Genomic DNA, 17,328 nt, shown 5'->3' with positions numbered 1-17,328 from the left:
CTAATACTGAAAAAGGTGTAAGCAAAAATCTAAAAAAAAAATGATTTAGATCCTAACTGGTCAATATTCAGTGCTATTTAACTGGCCACAAACGGCTCCTAGCTGGCTAAGAACTAATATTCAGCACAAGATAGCCAGTTATCTCTGCTGAATATTAACACGTAGCACATAGCAGCTAACTGGTAATATCACATAATATAGCCAGCTATCCATGAATACAGGTTATGGGCAGGGAAATGTGTGTTCTGAAATTTACACACGTAGTTATAGAATATGGACCAGTGTGCCTAAATCTATATGCTTGGGATTTTACGCGCATTTTTGTTGGTGTAAATGGATGCCGTAGTTTAGGCGCTGAGATATCAACTAAGCTTATTCTATATGCCGCCCCTAAATCTAGGCGCCACTTATAGAATACGCTTATTTACCACTGATTTCCACACCAATATTTTAGGTGCCATATATAGAATTTCCCCCTGTATTCCTATGGGTGTCTATCATTTAGTGTACGTTAATTGATGGCATGTGCTAAATATGTTAGCACACCTTAGTAAAAGGACCCTTTAGCACATTAAGTTTGAGCCGGCCAAAAAAACCTGGATAGTCAATGCCGGGCACCAGAAACAGCTGAGCATTGAATATCCAGGGTCATCACCGATTGCGGCACTTATGCGGACTGCTTTCCACTGTTTCAATATCAGGCGCTAAGAGATTAGTTCCTAAGTATGTAATTGACAATTTCTGTTTTCTTTCTTTTTTTTTTAATTTTATTTGTATTTTCATTTATTTATTTTTTGTTGTTATGAAAAATATTTCCATGGTAAGTTTTACAAGATGCACTTTTTCAATATTTTGCTCAAAATAACAAAAACTATTTTTTTTTTTACCGTCATCAGGGTCGATAATTTCCACAACTGCCACTTCTGGGAACTCAAGCACAGCCATGACGGGCTCTGAAAGCTCAATCCTGAAAATTTCTGACTGCTCGAATTTGTCGTCATTCAAATCCGCACTTTCCAGCTAGCTGTCCTTTGTCCGGATTGAACTGCACCTGCTTCTGTGCCTTCCCTTTGAAGTCCTTATCCTTCTCAGCAGTGCCATCTATGGTGCTGATACCTGTCAACAGAACATAATTCATTTACAAAGCACTTCCTAAATGTCTTTGTAATTTTACAGTGCTGCAATCTACCTGACTCAAGCAGGTATATTAATAGTGCACTGAGAAAATAGGGTCATGTTTACTAAAGAGTGTGAGGTTCTTGCACATAATGATTGTTAACAGTCAAAGCAACATACCTTAAGTGCGAAGGTTCTGTGGTAACTATTGAGGCATGTCCTTCATTTCCTCTGCAGTTTCCATACAGACATGTTCTCTAACACACTTTACTTTCTGACACTATGAGTGCAGATGCATCTAATACCACGTATTGAGAGGGTGTTAAGTGAACCCGTATTAGGTGCACATTTGACATGCACGCTCTGCCACATGCTGACTGCAATGTGCAATCCCTGCTGAATCTCCATCCATACCCTGCTGTCCCTGCCCCATCCCACGCTAAGTTTTTACCCCTGCCCAGACCCAACCCAATCTTCACTCATACCTTGCCCAGTCACCGCCCTATCCCATGCTAAGTTTTACCCCTGCCAATCTCCACCCATACCCTACCCAGTCCCCACTACATCCCACGCTAAGCTTTTACCCTTGTCCCATCTTACACTAAGCTTTTAACCCTGCCCAATCTCTATCCATACCCTGCCTAGTCCCAGCCCCATCCTACACTAACATAGTAGATGACGGCAGAAAAAGACCTGTATGGTCCATCCAGTCTGCCCAAAAAGACAACTCATATGTGCTACTTTTTGTGTATACCCTACTTTGATTTGTACGTGTGCTCTTCAGGGCACAGACCGTAGAAGTCTGCCCAGCACTATTCCCGCCTCCCAACCACCAGCCCCGCCTCCCACCACCGGCTCTGGCAAGCTTTTACCCCTGCCCAGTCCCTGTCCAATTTCCACCTATACCCTGTCGTCCCTGCCCCATCCCATGCTAACCTTTTAGCACTGTCCAGACCTGGTCCAATCTTCACTCCATCCTATGTTAAGCTTTTACCCCCTGCCCAACCTCCACCCATACCCTGCCTAGTCCCCACCCCATCCTATACTAAGCTTTTACCCCTGCCCATTCTCTACCTATAACCTGCCCAGCCCCCACTCCATCCATGCTAAGCTTTTATGTCTGCCCAGTCACAACCCAATCTCAACCCATACCCATCACATGCTAAGCTTTTACCACTGCCCAGTTCCTGCCCAATCCCATGCTAAGATTTTACCCCTGCCCAGTTCCTGCTCAATCTCCACCCTATCCATGCTAAGCCCTTAGAGAATACTGGGTTTGATTCCCACCACAGCTCCTTGTAACCCTGGGAAAGTCACTTAACCCTTCATTGCTCCAGGTACATATAACACTTAGATTATGAGCCCACCTGGGATAGAAAGTACCTGTACAAATACTTGTATATGAACCGCTTAGGTATAGGCAGTATATAAGATGTGAAAATAAATAAATAAATAAATAGGTGCCTGTACTTTAGACATGACCACTTATGCCAGCCATACTGCCTGTATAAATGTTCACACTTCGATAATAATTTACTCCAGTTTTTTGACAATAATCTATAATTTACACAATTAAGACATTTACCACACATATTATTTTACCGTATGTTAGGTGTTAGCGTGGGCTGCAGTCCAGCCTCTCCCCCTCTCTTGCATACCCTCCAGTCTACTCTAATGTGTATGTTCATTTTTAGGAGTCACTGGTAGCAGCAGTGATTCGCTCAGAGGCCCTTTTACTAAGTTGCGTAGGTGCCTACGCGCGCTCAACACTCACCAAATTGGAGCTACCGCCCTGTTATCGTGTGGCCCTTGTGGTAATTTCAATTTTAGTGCGCGTCCGCTACGCAAGTCCAAAAAATATTTTTTATTTTCTGATGCGCGGCAGCTATGGGTGTCAAGTGGCATTTGACACACATAGACCATTATCGCCCGGTTACCACGTGAAACCTTACCACTAGGTTAATGGGTTGCAGCAAGGACTCAGACCCAAAATGGACGCGCGGCAATTTTCATTTTGCTGCACGTCCATTTTCGGCAAAAATTTTAAAAAGGCATTTTTTGTAGGTGCGCTGAAAAATAATTCTGCGCGCACCCAAAACACGCATCTACATTACCGCAGCCCATTCTTCAGTGCACCTTAGTAAAATACTGCTGCCTAGTGAACCCTGGAGCCTTCCATCTGATATGTCCCACCCCCAATCTAATGCAACTTCCTGTTTCCGCATGGACTTTCTAAAATGCTGGTTTCTGCATATCGAAATCATGACTAGGGCTTCTACATAAGTACATAAGTATTGCTATACTGGGACAGACCAAAGGCCCATCAAGCCCAAAATCCTGTTTTCAACAGTGGCCAATCCAGGTCACAAATACCTGGCAAGATCCCAGAAAAAGCTCAATACATTTTATGCTGCTTATCCCAGAAATAAGCAGTGGATTTCCCCCAAGTCAATTTAATAATGGTCTATGGACTTTTCCTTTAGGAAGCTCTCCAGATCCTTTTTAAACCCCGCTAAGCTAACCGCCTTTATCACATTCTCTGGCAACGAATTCCAGAGTTTAATTACACAATGAGTGAAGAAAAATCTTCTCCGATTTGTATTAAATTTACTACTTTGTAGCTTCATCACATGCCCCCTAGACCTAATATTTTTGGAAAGAGTAAACAAACGATTCATGCCTACCACCTTACTAATCAATGTAGAACTTTTTTTTCCTATAGCCACAGCAATGACGACATAACAATAATCTCTAAGTTGAAGGTAGTTAATAAAGAAAATTTCAAAAACAAAAAAATAAAATGAAGATGAGAGAAAGAGGGACAAAAGAAAGAAAAATGGACTAAGAAGTGAATAGACAAGGAAGGAGGAATAAAAGGGAAGTAAAAGAAAGGAGAAAAAAAGAAAAAGAAAAAAAGCATCCAAGAAAAGTAAGGTAGAAACTGAGACTTTGCAAATGTCACACAGGCAAGTAGAAAGCCAGGTTTCTTAAGCCTTCAGCACTCTAGTGCTGCCCTTCAGCCTTTGCTCCATGGAACATATTTCTACATGTAGCAAAGCTTCCCTTAACTAGTACTGGTAGGACGAGCTAATATTATAGATGCCACTTGATAGGAGTTATTTATACTCTCTGCATCTCTTTTTGCAGTGATTTGCAGTATATCAGACCTCTGGAACTGATGACAGCTGTGGTTATCAACTTCTACAAGCTCTTTGCCTTTATAACCTCTTGATGAACTCTTCCATCAGAAGTGATAAGTAGTGCTTCAGGACCTGATAAAGAAGGTGCTCTGAAAGAGATACTGCACATCCAGGGTCTTGTAGCTTCTGTATTTCTACAGTCTGTAATGCCAGTTGTAGGTTCACTTTTTTATGAGAATAAGTGTCCTCTCTCCCTAACATCATTTTCCCGCTCACTACCAAAATCATCATCATACTATAACAGCTTGGCTTATAAGAATGTAAGAATAGCCATAATGGGACAGACCAATGGTCCACCTAGCCCAGTATTCTGTTTCCAACAGTGGCCTAAATACTACCAATCTCAGGGCAAGCAGTGGCTTCCTTATGTCTGTCTCAATAGCTAGACTATGGACTTTTCCTCCAGGAACATCTCCAAACCTTTTTTAAACCCAGATATGCTAACCAAAGTTACTACACCCTCTGGCAAAGAGTTCCAGAGCTTAACTATTTGTTGAGTGAAAAAAATATTTTCTCCTATTTGTTTTTAAAGTATTTCCATGTAACTTCATGGAGTGTCCCCTTATCTTTTTACTTTTTGAAAGAGTACAAAATTGATTCACTTCTACTCGTTCTACACCATGCAGGATTTTGTAGACCTCACCTCTTTAGCCTTTCCTCATATGAGAGGAGTTCCATCCCCTTTATCATTTTGGTCTCTCTTTGTTGAACCTTTTCTAATTCCACTATATCTTTTTTGAGATACGGCGACCAGAACAATACTCAAGGTGCGGTTGCACCATAAAGTGATAAAGAGGCTTTACAGTATTCTTGGTCTTATTTATCATCCCTTTCCTAATAATTCCTATCATCCTGTTTGCTTTTTTGGCCACTGCAGAACACTGGGCATAAGATTTCAGAGTATTGTCTACAATGACACCTAGATCTTTCTCTTGGGTGCTGAACTCCAAGGTGGATCCTAGCATCAGGTAACTATGATTCAGATTATTCTTTCCAATGTGCATCAATTTGCATTTGTCCACATTAAATTTCATTTTGCATTTGGATGTTCAGTACTCCTATTTCCTTAAGGTCTTCCTGCAATTTTTCACAATCCACATGTGTTTTAACAGTCTTGAATAATTTTGTGTCATCTGCAAATTTAATCACCTCACTTGTTTCAATTTCCAGATCATTTATAAATATGATACATAGCACCAGTCCCAGTACAGATCCCTGCAGCACTCCACTATTCACCCTCCTCCATTGAAAGAAATGGCCATGTAACCCTACCCTCTCTTTTCTGTCCAATAACCAATTCTTAATCCACAATAGAACATTGCCTCCTATCCCATGACTTTCTAATTTCCTCAGGAGTCTCTCATGAGGAACTTTGTCAAAAGCTTTCTGAAAATCTAAATACACTATGGGGCTTATTTTCTAAGTGCTTTGAAAATACGTCTCCATTGGCACACTTTTATTCACATGTTTATTCATGCCTTCAAACAAATTAAGCAAATTGGTGAGGCAAGACTTCCCTTGGCTGAACCTTTGCTGACTCTGTCCCATTAAACCATGTTTGTCTATGTGTTCTATAATTTTATTCTTTATTATAGTTTCCACTATTTTAACCGGCACTGACATCAGGCTCACCAGTCTGTAATTTCCTGGATCACCCCGTAACCCTTTAAAAAAAAATTGGCATTACATTGGCCACCCTCCAATCTTTAGGTACTAGGGATGATTTTAATGACAGGTTACAAACAGCAGATCAGCAGTTTCATGTTTAAGTTCTTTCAGTACCCTTGGATGAATGCCATTCGGTCCAGGTGATTTACTACTTTTAATCTGTCAATTTGGCTCAGTACATCTTCCAGATTCACTGAGATTTCTTTCAGTACCTCCGCATCATCACCTTTGAAAAACAATTCTGGTACAGGTAAGCCTCTTACATCTTCTTCCATAAAGATCGAAGCAAAGAATTAATTCAATTTCTCTGCTATGGCCTTTTCCTCCCTGAGTGCCCCTTTTGTTCCTTAATGATCAAACGTTCCCACAGATTCCCTCACAGGCTTTCTGCTTCTGATGTACCTGAAAAAGTTTGTTACTGCGGCAAGTTTATCTTCATATTCTCTTTTAGCCTTGTTTATTAATGCTTTACATCTAACTTGACAGTGCTTATGCTGCTTCTTATCTTTTTATATTAGCACAGACCATATGTCAAACCCTGAATCTGGCTTGGCTCACAATTTAAAAAATAGCTGTAGTAGATTTTCTTTTTCAATAAAAGCTATTTTCATAAGTTCAGGCTTTCTAAAAATAAAGAGGGGCATTTTCAATATGATTTCTAAATCCGATTTTGGACATTTTGCAAAAAAGTATCCAAAAATCCAGTAGTGAACATGGCCATTTTCAAACCAGAAAAACGTCCAACTTTTTGTTGCAAAAGCAGCCATTTGCTAGATGTTTTTGTGCTCAATGGCCCAAATTCTATATATTGCACCTGAAAAATCAGTGCCCACTGAAAATTCACTTAGCCTGATTCCATAAACAGTATGCATCCTTTATAGAATCGTGCTTAGCACTAAGTTGTACCCAACTGTAGGCAGCTGCAATTAGACCTGCTATAAGCAAGCTTAAAAACTGGCAACTAAGAGGTGCATTTAGGCGTGATTCTATATCAAATCTGGGAATGCCCCTAAACATGTCTCCAAATTATTATGAATGATAGGATTTAGGCGCATTCCGTTATAGAATTGAATATGCGCGTAAATCCTAATTATTGCCAATCAGTGTTGATAATTGGTTGTTAATTGTCAATTATCAGCACTGATTGGCTTGCTGTTCAATTAAGTTGTACACACAATTTGGCCATGTGGCCAAATTAGAGCGCACAATTTAAGGTGCCATTTACAGAATCTGGCTGAATGCATCTATCTTTTAGGATCATTTTTGGAAAAAAAATGGTCAAGAGAAAAATGCACAAAAACAAGCTATTGGGATGTATGGGGGTTGGGGGTGGGGGCAGCATTCTTAGTAGACTAGCCAGACAGACATCCCAGCAGAGAAGTGGGACACCCTAGGGGGCATTAAAGTGGACTTCACACAAAAGGTCCCAGGAACACATCTCACCATTACCCCCTTATATTGTATGGTCAGCTCTCCAAAACCCACCAAAAACCTTCTGTACCCAACTGTGCACCACTACAATAGCCCTCATGCCTGCAAATAACCTATATGTAGGTACAGTAGGTATTTAGTGTTTTTTGGAGGGCTCACACATTCCACCACAAGTGTGCCAGTTAGAGTGGGAAATGGGCCTGGGTCCCCTTCTCTACAGTCCACTGCACTGAACAGTGGGGTACTCCTGGGACATGCTTGCTGCTCTAATACGAATGGCCATCATATCTGAAGCTGTCACAGAGTCTAGTATGTACTGTTACTGTCACACCTTAGGGAGCTGAGAGAAGGTCAGTGACCACTGAGAGACTAAGGGGGTTATGCATTAATCCCACTAGTGGCCATTTGAACCTTTAGGGCACCTTTTGGTCACTTAGTCATGACCGAAAAAGGCCTAGCCAAAAACACGCCCCCTGGAAATTTGGACAAACTTATGGAGCACATCTAAAAGTGGTGTGTTGAAAATCGCAACTTGGAATTTTAAAGAAAAACATCTTTCTGCCACCTTATGACATTTATGGGATGCTTTTTTGTCTTGAAAATGTGCCCCAAAGTGCTCTTCATCAGTGCAATTTAAATAAGTTTGAGGGTTTTCAGAATACAATAGCACAGTTCACAGTATTCTGCTCTTGGTTTCAGTTCATTGGTGCATGAACCACTTAGCTTCACTTCATATCTCACGTAGCTTTTTAGGAACGGATTCACTAAGCATTACCTCCCATCTTGGATCTATGGGAAAAGTCCTTAATGAATCAGGTCCTAAGTCTATCAGACATTATTCAGAAGTGAATTATAACTTAATTAAGACATCTGGAGTCAACCTTTACAACTGAGACATAAAATACCATTCTATCTGAATTTCACTAACAAAGCCATATGAGATGTGCTAGTGAAACCTGCATTATCTTTACTCCAATGTACTCTAACCTAGTTGAGTACTCAGGATATGCCTAATGAATAGGCATGTGACAGATTTCCATGCCGGACCCCCAGGGGCATAACCAGCAGCCCATTTTGGGGGGCCCTGGAGTAGACTGGGGGGGGGGGGGGAATCCATTCCTTTTTGCTATCGACTACATCAGCCGCATAGATACCTGAATGTGGAGTTCCACAGGGATCCCCCCTCTCACCGACCATATTTAACCTAATGATGACACCCTTGGCCAAATTATTATCGAACCAAAACTTCAACCCATACATATACGCCGACGATGTAACGATTTTCATCCCATTCAAACAAGATATAAGAGAGATTTCCAATGAAATCAACCAAAGCCTACACATCATGCACTCCTGGGCAGATGCGTTCCAGCTGAAACTTAATGCAGAAAAACCCCAATGCCTAGTACTCACCTCGCAATACAACACAAACAAATTTACCACCATCAACACACCAAAACTAAATTTACCAATTTCGGATACCTTAAAAGTTCTTGGAGTCACCATTGATCGGCACCTAACACTTGAGAGTCATGCGAAAAATACAACCAAAAAGATGTTTCACTCAATGTGGAAATTAAAAAGAGTAAGACCATTTTTCCAAGGACCGTCTTCTGCAACCTGGTACAGTCATTGGTACTCAGTCATCTGGACTATTGCAACTCACTCTACGCCGGCTGCAAAGAACAAATACTCAAAAAACTCCAAACCCCCCAGAACACGGCAGCCAGACTAATATTCGTAAAACCAAAATATGAAAGTGCGAAACCCCTACGAGAGAAACTACACTGGCTCCCACTCAAAGAATGAATCACGTTCAAAGTATGTACCCTAGTTCACAAAATCATCCATGGTGCTGCTCCAGCCTACATGTCAGACCTAATAGACCTGCCACCCAGGAATGCAAAAAAATCTTCTCGTACATTTCTTAATCTTAATTTTCCCAACTGCAAAGGTCTGAAATACAAACTAATGCACGCATCTACCTTCTCCTATATGATCACACAACTCTGGAACGCGTTACCACGCAACCTGAAAGCGACCTACGAACTGATCAACTTCCGTAAACTACTGAAGACTCATCTCTTTGACACGATATACCACAAAGATCAACACATGTAACTATCTCCTAATATACCCAGAACGTCTTATAGCGCCTAATGTCTTAGAATGTCCTCTACCACTATCTTGTATTTCTAATGTCTTAATATGTCTTCTGCTATACCACTATCTTGTATGTCACTACCATGTAACTCAAAATCCTTCTGTAAAACCAAATGTAGATTCTCTTCTTATTTCCAGTATCCATAATGTATTGTAAGCCACATTGAGTCTGCAAAGAGGTGGGAAAACGTGGGATACAAATGCAATAAATAATAATAATAATATCTTTTCCCTCTCTGTCCCCCATTAAAGTTTAACTTTGCTGCCAGGGATGCCCAAAACCTTGCCAGCCAAAAATCTCCACAGCCCAAACTTCCCCCTGTGCAAAAAGGGCCGTAGGGCACTTTGGCTGGCAGGGCTTGGGCATCCCCACCAGCCATTCAGGGTACTGCTGTTTGGGGAGGCTTGAGCCCATGTTTGGTGATGGGGGGGGGGGGGGGCACCACTGCTGTCACCTCCATTATATGCAAATCTCTCTCATACATATTCATTAGGAATATCCTGAAAACCTGACTAGCTGAATCACTGTTCTAGTCCCAAATAATACAGATGAGTCCATATTTGGTTCTATGTTATTATTTCTGAGCTGTTGTCTTGCAGAAACCAGTGGCATAGCTAGGTGGGGCCACAGGGGCCTGGGCCCCCATAGATTTGGCCCTGGACACCCCTGCCGATGACCCACTCAACCCCCTCCCACTGCCAACCCTCCCCCGTTGCACATGCAGGACGTCAGACTCACAGAAACAGAACAAAGCCTTGCGCTGGAAGAAGAGGACCTCGGCTGGCAGGGCTTGGGGTCCCCCGCCAGTAAAAGTAGGCAATAGCGGCAGCGGGGGAGGGTTGGCAGCGGGAGGAGGGTCGAGAGGGTCGATGGAAGGGGGGGGGGTCAAAGTTGTTGATGGTGGTGGCGTCGTAGGGGGGGGGGGGTCGGCAGCGCCGGGGGGAGGGCTAAAATGTGCCCCCTCACCTCGAGCTCTGGACCCTCCTCCCGCCGAAGTCTGGCTACGCCTCTGGCAGAAACATTCCTGTAAGTAGAGCTTACTAGCTGGCACCACAGAACTGGAGGAGGAAGTGTTTTGGCTTTTTTTAAAACTTGGTAGCAGCAGTTGTTTTGACAACAACCTCACTAAACCAACTCATGGTTATTATTTTTTCCTGCTGTTGATTTTGTTTTGCTGTCCAAGTGTTTTTTTTTTTTTTTTTTACTGTTGTAAGCATATGGATACACCATCAGACAGCATAACTTACCACAAATGGCTTATGCGGTACTCTGGAATGGAGACAACGCTGCTTTAGGGCTAATGAGGCCACCAGGGTTCAGCATTTTAATCCGTGAGGGTTGTAGGTGCATTAAAAAAAAAAAAAAGAAAACATGCCCAGAAGCCAAAGATATGTGCCAGGTTATAGAATATGATAGCACATCCATTTTTGCTTTCTGGTTCCTCACACACTATGAGCAGCTTTCAACACCTCCTGGGTCAGCTTTAATTGACTGCCAACATTGTCAGAAAAAAAATAAGTCTGCTCCTTGGGATTTCTAGCATACATGCTGGTCATTGCTTGATCAAATACATTCACAGCAATACGACAGGCAAGTGCATTCCTGTTCTGACAGCTGCTTCCTAATTTCCTTAACTTATGACGATTTCTTTATTTTTAATATAGTCATGCAGAACACATAGACCATAACCACAGAGTTTTGTTTACAAAATTCTCTTAAAGGATGTCAGAGGTGAACCAAGACTCAACAATCTTCTTCCCTTTCAAATTCGCAATACAGTCATGTCAACAATTCTTAAGAGTTGTTCTGCTCATCAGTGGTGGCTCTTTTGAGAGGAGTAGATAGGTAAATGTTTCTACTAGTCTGAATGGCTGTAATATTAAGAAGTTGCTTGACTCAAACCATGCCATTTGTCTAAAAGGGGTTCACTAATTTGGAAGATTTTACAATATAGCTTTGAAACCCAACATAGCTTTGAAATTAAACTAAATAATCAGAGAAGGGAAATAATGTAAGTGAAATTCTGCACAGACCAAAAATAATTGCAAAGTCAGAGGTGACTGTCAGCTACTGCAGTTCTGTGGAAGAATTTCTTGCTATTCTGTTGCCTCCTCTCTTCCAATTTGCTTGTATGTTATTTTTATATTTTGATTATTGTTATTGGTATTTTATTGTAAACTGCTCTCATGCTATATGAATGGTAACATATTAAGTTTCATAATAAACAAATATAATTTTTCTTTCCAATGATAGTTCAAGGCAAGTCACATTAAGGAACAGCAGTATTCCATTAAAAAATGTGCAATACAATACAATACTGAACAGCAACAACCACTTCTCCCACACCTGAAAAAACATAGGAGCCCTTTTACAAAGGCGAACTGAAAAATGGCCTGCAGTAGTGTAGACGCGTGTTTTCAGCACATGCAAAATCATTCATCACCGTACCTGTAAAAAACGCCTTTTTAAAAATTTTGGCCGAAAATGGATGTGCGGCAAAATACAAATTGCCGCGCGCCCATTTTGGGTCTGAGGCCTTACCGCCAGCCGTTGACCTAGCGGTAAAATCTCACACAGTAACCAAGTGGTAATTGTCTATGCACGTAAAATGCCGATTACTGCCTGATTACCACCCACGTGCCAGAAAATAAAAACATTTTCTGGCGCATTTAGTGAACGCGTGTCAAAAATGAAATTACCACAAGGGCCACTTGGTAGCCCAGCGGTAACTCCAAATTGACGTGCGTTGTGTGCGCATAGGTGCCTACACAGCTTGGTAAAAGGGTCCCATGGAGCCCTGTTTACTAAGCCGCGTTATAGGCAAGTTAGCGTTTTTAACGCACATTAACCATGAAAGCACCTGCAGTATCCCTAAAGGCGCCTACATAGTTAGTGCATGTGCTAATTGTAGGTGTGTTAAAAGCGCTAATGCGCCTTAGTAAACAGGGCCCACAATAAACCACTGTCCAAATATTCAAATGCATTTATTTGGGTAGCAGCTGTGGCTACCCAGACAAGTGCCACTAATCAGGACCAATCATCATTATCAGCAACATTATCCCTCAGATTCGGTAAATGGCACACAAATTTACACAAATAAAATTGTGTGCTATTATCAGATGAACACACAACTAACTTGGCTAACAAGCAATTAAAACTAATTAATGGGTGCTAACAAACAATTATTAGCATTGTCAAACATTTTGTTTTGTGTGCACATCTTGCTAAGCGCTATTCTAGAAAGATCTATATGCAAATCTTTTAGTGTGCAGTTCAAAAAGGGGGCGTGGCCATGGGGGAGGCATGGACAGGTCAGGGGTGTTCACTAAAGTTGCACGCTGTATTACTGAAAACTGGGGATCCTTAAGTAGCAGGATTTACACCAGGTTTCAGATGGTAGAAATCCTCGTCCCCAAAGTTTGGCATGGAAATCGGCTCTAAGCGCTATTCTATAAATGGGGCGCAACTCAAGAGCGCCATTTATTGAATAGTGCTCGGTGCAAATTTTTTCGGCGTCCAAATTTGGGCGCCATTTACTGAATCTAGTCCTATCTGGATAATATGGATGAAAATCTTTACAGGCTGTTTGGGATAACTAGATAGTACCGCGGTGGTCTGTTCTAAATTTCACAAGGTTTGGTCCTTTTGAATATTAAACTGAGGCCCATGTTTACTATTGTATGCTAAGGACTTGCAGTTTCCGTGCCAATATTACTGTGCCAATATTAAAGCACAGTAACAGCAAAACCTGGGTGTTAACTGTTGGAGGTATTCCCACCACTTTTGGAGAGGGTTTGTTTTGAATCCTGAAAAACTGCATGCCCCAAACAGCAGCTGTAAATGTAAGAACAGTTTTCCTGGAGTAATCTTCGAAGCAGAAGTATACAAGCGCTTTTGCTGTCAAAATCTGGCAAGTCCACACAGAGAAAAAAATATGGGTACTTTCGCCCAAGCAAACAGTGAGAAAATCATATCAAGAATGTTCTTATTGGTCTTTGGGTAACAGCATTTCTAGACCACACAACAGAAAATTCAGTTTAATTATCTTTGAATCGTTTCCATTTTAATGTACCCAAGCATTAAAACAATAATACAGAAGCCCCCACCTTGGATCACTATTGACCAAATGACTTTAAGGACAGCAAAATATATTCATAGAACTAATTGTAACATCAATCATAAGGCATTTTGGAATATATAGTGTTGAAACATCTTAATAATACAGCTGATGTTTTGACACATATACCCTGGATTCAACATAGGGGGCCAGATTCTACATATGGCGCCAGAAAAATCCACACAGAATAAATTTCTGCCCACGATATTCTATAAGCGGTGCCTAGATTTAGGTGTGGTATATAGAATATGCTTAGTTGATATCCCAGCGCCTAGAACTACATGCATCCATTTACACCAAGGGAAATGTGGTGTAAATAATGGTACATAGATTTAGGCACATAAGGCAATTTTCTATAACAGTGTGTGCAAATTTTGGAACACCCACGAAACACCCATTCCCCCACCCATAGCTACGCTCCCTTTTGGCTCCATGCGTTAGAATTTAGGTGCTGTGCATTACGGAATACGCTCAGCAAGCTATACATGTAAACTGTAATTATAGTCAATTAGTGCTCATTATTGATTGTTAAGTGCTGTTAAAAATGCTGATTGGCTTGTTAAGCCAATTAAGTTACGCGCATTATTATTGAATATGCTTGGATTTTGGCATGGATATATAGAATCCCAGGGATGATGCACAAAACTGCATGCAAATTTGGGTGTGTGCACAATTTAATTGAGTAACGAACCAATTAGCACAAATAATTGGATGCAAATAATCAATTATCAATGCTAATTGGCAATAATTAGAAGTCACATGCACATCTTGCTACACACTATTCTGTAATGATGCGTGCGTGAATTCTTGTGCTCAGATCCCAAACAGGGCGTGGCCATAGGAGGGGAATGGGCGGGCCATGAGCGTTCCAGCGATTTGCACACAGTGTTACAGAATACACTAAATCTGTGCCTAATTTAGGAGTGGGGATCTATATCAGGTTTCAGTTGGTATAAATCCTCATGCCTAAAAGTTAGCCATGGATCCCGGGCTAGGCACTATTCTATAAACGGTGCCCAACTCAGAGAGCCATTTATACAACAGTGCTTGGCACTCATTTTTTTGGAACCGATTTTCGGTGCTGAATATAAAATTTGGTCCTTAATGTGTGCATCAGGGACAAATTAGCAATACTTACAGAACACTTTGACTCATGCCATTATAATAAAGGTTGCTCTTCAATTAAAAATTGCTTTTATCCACAGCCATTGGTTGATATTGTGCTGCTCTTGTTTTCATCACATCTGAGAATGTATGACAAAGAAATATAATTTTACAACTAGAAATGAACTTACTAACAAAGGATGTTTCTCCCAAATAGCCTCTGCGCTTCAGAATGACTTCCAGGTGCTTGGAGTCCTCATTTACCACATAGTACTCCTTTTCTAAGGAGATCCAGGCCCAGTTCAAACGAAAATATTGGTTCTTCAGCTTATTACCTCCTGCAACAGAATGTAACAAACACCTTATAACTTTGGACATTCTTTTCATACTTTTCCAGTCAGAGGTTTGCTTTTAAATTACTACTACTACTACTACTACTAATCATTTCTATAGTGCTACCACATGTACACAGTGCTTTAGGTACTTTCTCTATCCATAGAGGGCTCCCAATTTAAGTTTTTTGTACCTGGGGCAACGGAGGGTTAAGTGACTTGCCCAAGGTCACAAGGAGCTGTAGTGGGATTCAAACCCAGGTTGCCAGAATGAAAACCTGGTGGACTAGATTCTATATATCACACCTAAAAAATCAACGCTGAAAAAAAATACACCTAAATTTAGGCGTAATTTATAGAATACGCCTACATTTCTGTGCAGTTTATAGAATATGCTGAGCGCTCGTCCATGTGACTAAATTTAGTCGCAAGCACTTATTTGGTGTAAATGCTGATGCCTTAATTAGCCGCGGACTGGGTGTATTCTATAACAACATGCAAAGACTTTAGAAACACCCATGTAACCCGCCCACTCCATGCCCATGGCTACACCCCCTTTTCAACTATGCAACTTAGAATTTACCTACATCACATTACAGAATACGCTTAGACAGTTCTGCGCATAAATTCTAATTATTGCAAATTGGTGTCAATAATTGCTTAATTGGCAATTATAGGTGCTGATTGGCTTAACTAATTAAGTTGCCAGTGCAAATCCATAATATGACTGGATCTGTGTGCGCAACTTCAGTCGCATTATATAGAATCTGGGGGTTTGTGCCTAACTTCGGGTGTGAGCATTTACGCCTGTCAAAGGCTGGTATAAATGCTCATGTCCAACTCATAGCAGCTAGGCACAGTATTCTATAATAAATTAGGCATACATGCTCTAGAATGGGACATATGGTGTAACTCCTAATGACCGCTAATTAAGTGCTTATTAAAACCAATTACTGATTGTTATCACCAACTTAGTTAATTATAGGGGCCTTTTTACTAAGGCACGTAGGTGCCTATGCGCATACGTGTGTCAGATTAGAATTACCTCCCGGCTACCGCGTGACCTGGGTGGTAATTCTCATTTTTATGTACATCCGATACGCGAGGCACAAAATATTTTTTTATTTTCTACCATGTGGTGCTAACTGGACGGTAATCAGCAGTGTACGTGCGCTGATGATTACTGCCCGGTTAACGCGTGAGACCTTACCACTAAGTCAATGGGTGGCAGTAAGGTCACAGGCCCAAAACGGACGTGCGCCAATTTTTATTGTCCATTTTCGGCAAAAAAAGGCGTTTTTTGCAGCCGCGCTGAAAAAGTGACCTACGCATGTCCAATACACGCGCCTACACCAGCACAGGCCATTTTTCGGCGTGCCTTAGTAAAAGGACCCCATAGTATGCACAAAATTGAGCGCCTAGCTTTGGAAACCTATGCAGAAACCCTTCCTCCTCTTAGGGATGAATTCTGTATATGGTGCCAAAATAATCAGTGCCAGGAAAAGTGTTATTCTATACATTGTGCTTTAGGCGTGGCCGTTTCCACCAACTGAAATGTGGTGCAAATCATCGCGCCTAAATTAGGCACTTATCCCTCTTATTCTATAACTACGTGCATAAATGTTTGAAACGCCCTCGTTCCGCCCATGACCCTTCCATTTCCCACCTCTTTTTTGAACTCGTGTCTAAATTTATGTGCTTATATTTAAATTAAATTTAATTAGTGCCAATAATTGCTTGTTATCAGCACTACTTATAGCATGTTATTCAATTAAATTGCACATACCAACTTTTATAGAATTGGGACATTAATGTGCAAGTTAAGTTTTATCACAGTGGCTACAATGTGCTCAAATATTCACCTTCCTATTGTAAGTTAGAATCTCTCTTTCTCTCTCACTCTCTCTGCATAATATACACATGCAAACACACATACACATGCACATAACCTATCTGGGAAGCCTCAATATCTTGTTGACATTGAAAACTCCTACTCTGATTACCTTACAACAATGTGATCTCTCACATCCTTTTGCAGGAAGCAGCTGCTCCTAAGTCCATGTCTTTTCCCCTACTCTTGTTACGTTATTTCTAATCTGTAAAGTGACTCTTTGAACAATATCTCCATTCAGTAAAACAATATTGCTTACAAGCAGTTCATTTACTATGTTATAGTTTCCTTTCAGAAAACAGTAG

General features: G+C 41.1%; 1 protein-coding gene across 1 annotated transcript in view; it reads right to left on the bottom strand.

The window, feature by feature from the left end:
* Positions 1–17,328, bottom strand: part of FREM2 (FRAS1 related extracellular matrix 2) — a 288,273-nt gene that overhangs the window by 144,237 nt on the left and 126,708 nt on the right. The window contains 4 exon segments of the mRNA XM_030200407.1: positions 888–1,004; positions 1,007–1,036; positions 1,039–1,116; positions 14,992–15,138. Coding sequence (XP_030056267.1) covers positions 888–1,004; positions 1,007–1,036; positions 1,039–1,116; positions 14,992–15,138 — 372 coding nt within the window.

Source organism: Microcaecilia unicolor, chromosome 4, assembly GCF_901765095.1.
Source record: "Microcaecilia unicolor chromosome 4, aMicUni1.1, whole genome shotgun sequence".
NCBI lineage: Eukaryota > Metazoa > Chordata > Amphibia > Gymnophiona > Siphonopidae > Microcaecilia > Microcaecilia unicolor.
This window is presented reverse-complemented; position numbering and strand designations above follow the sequence as displayed.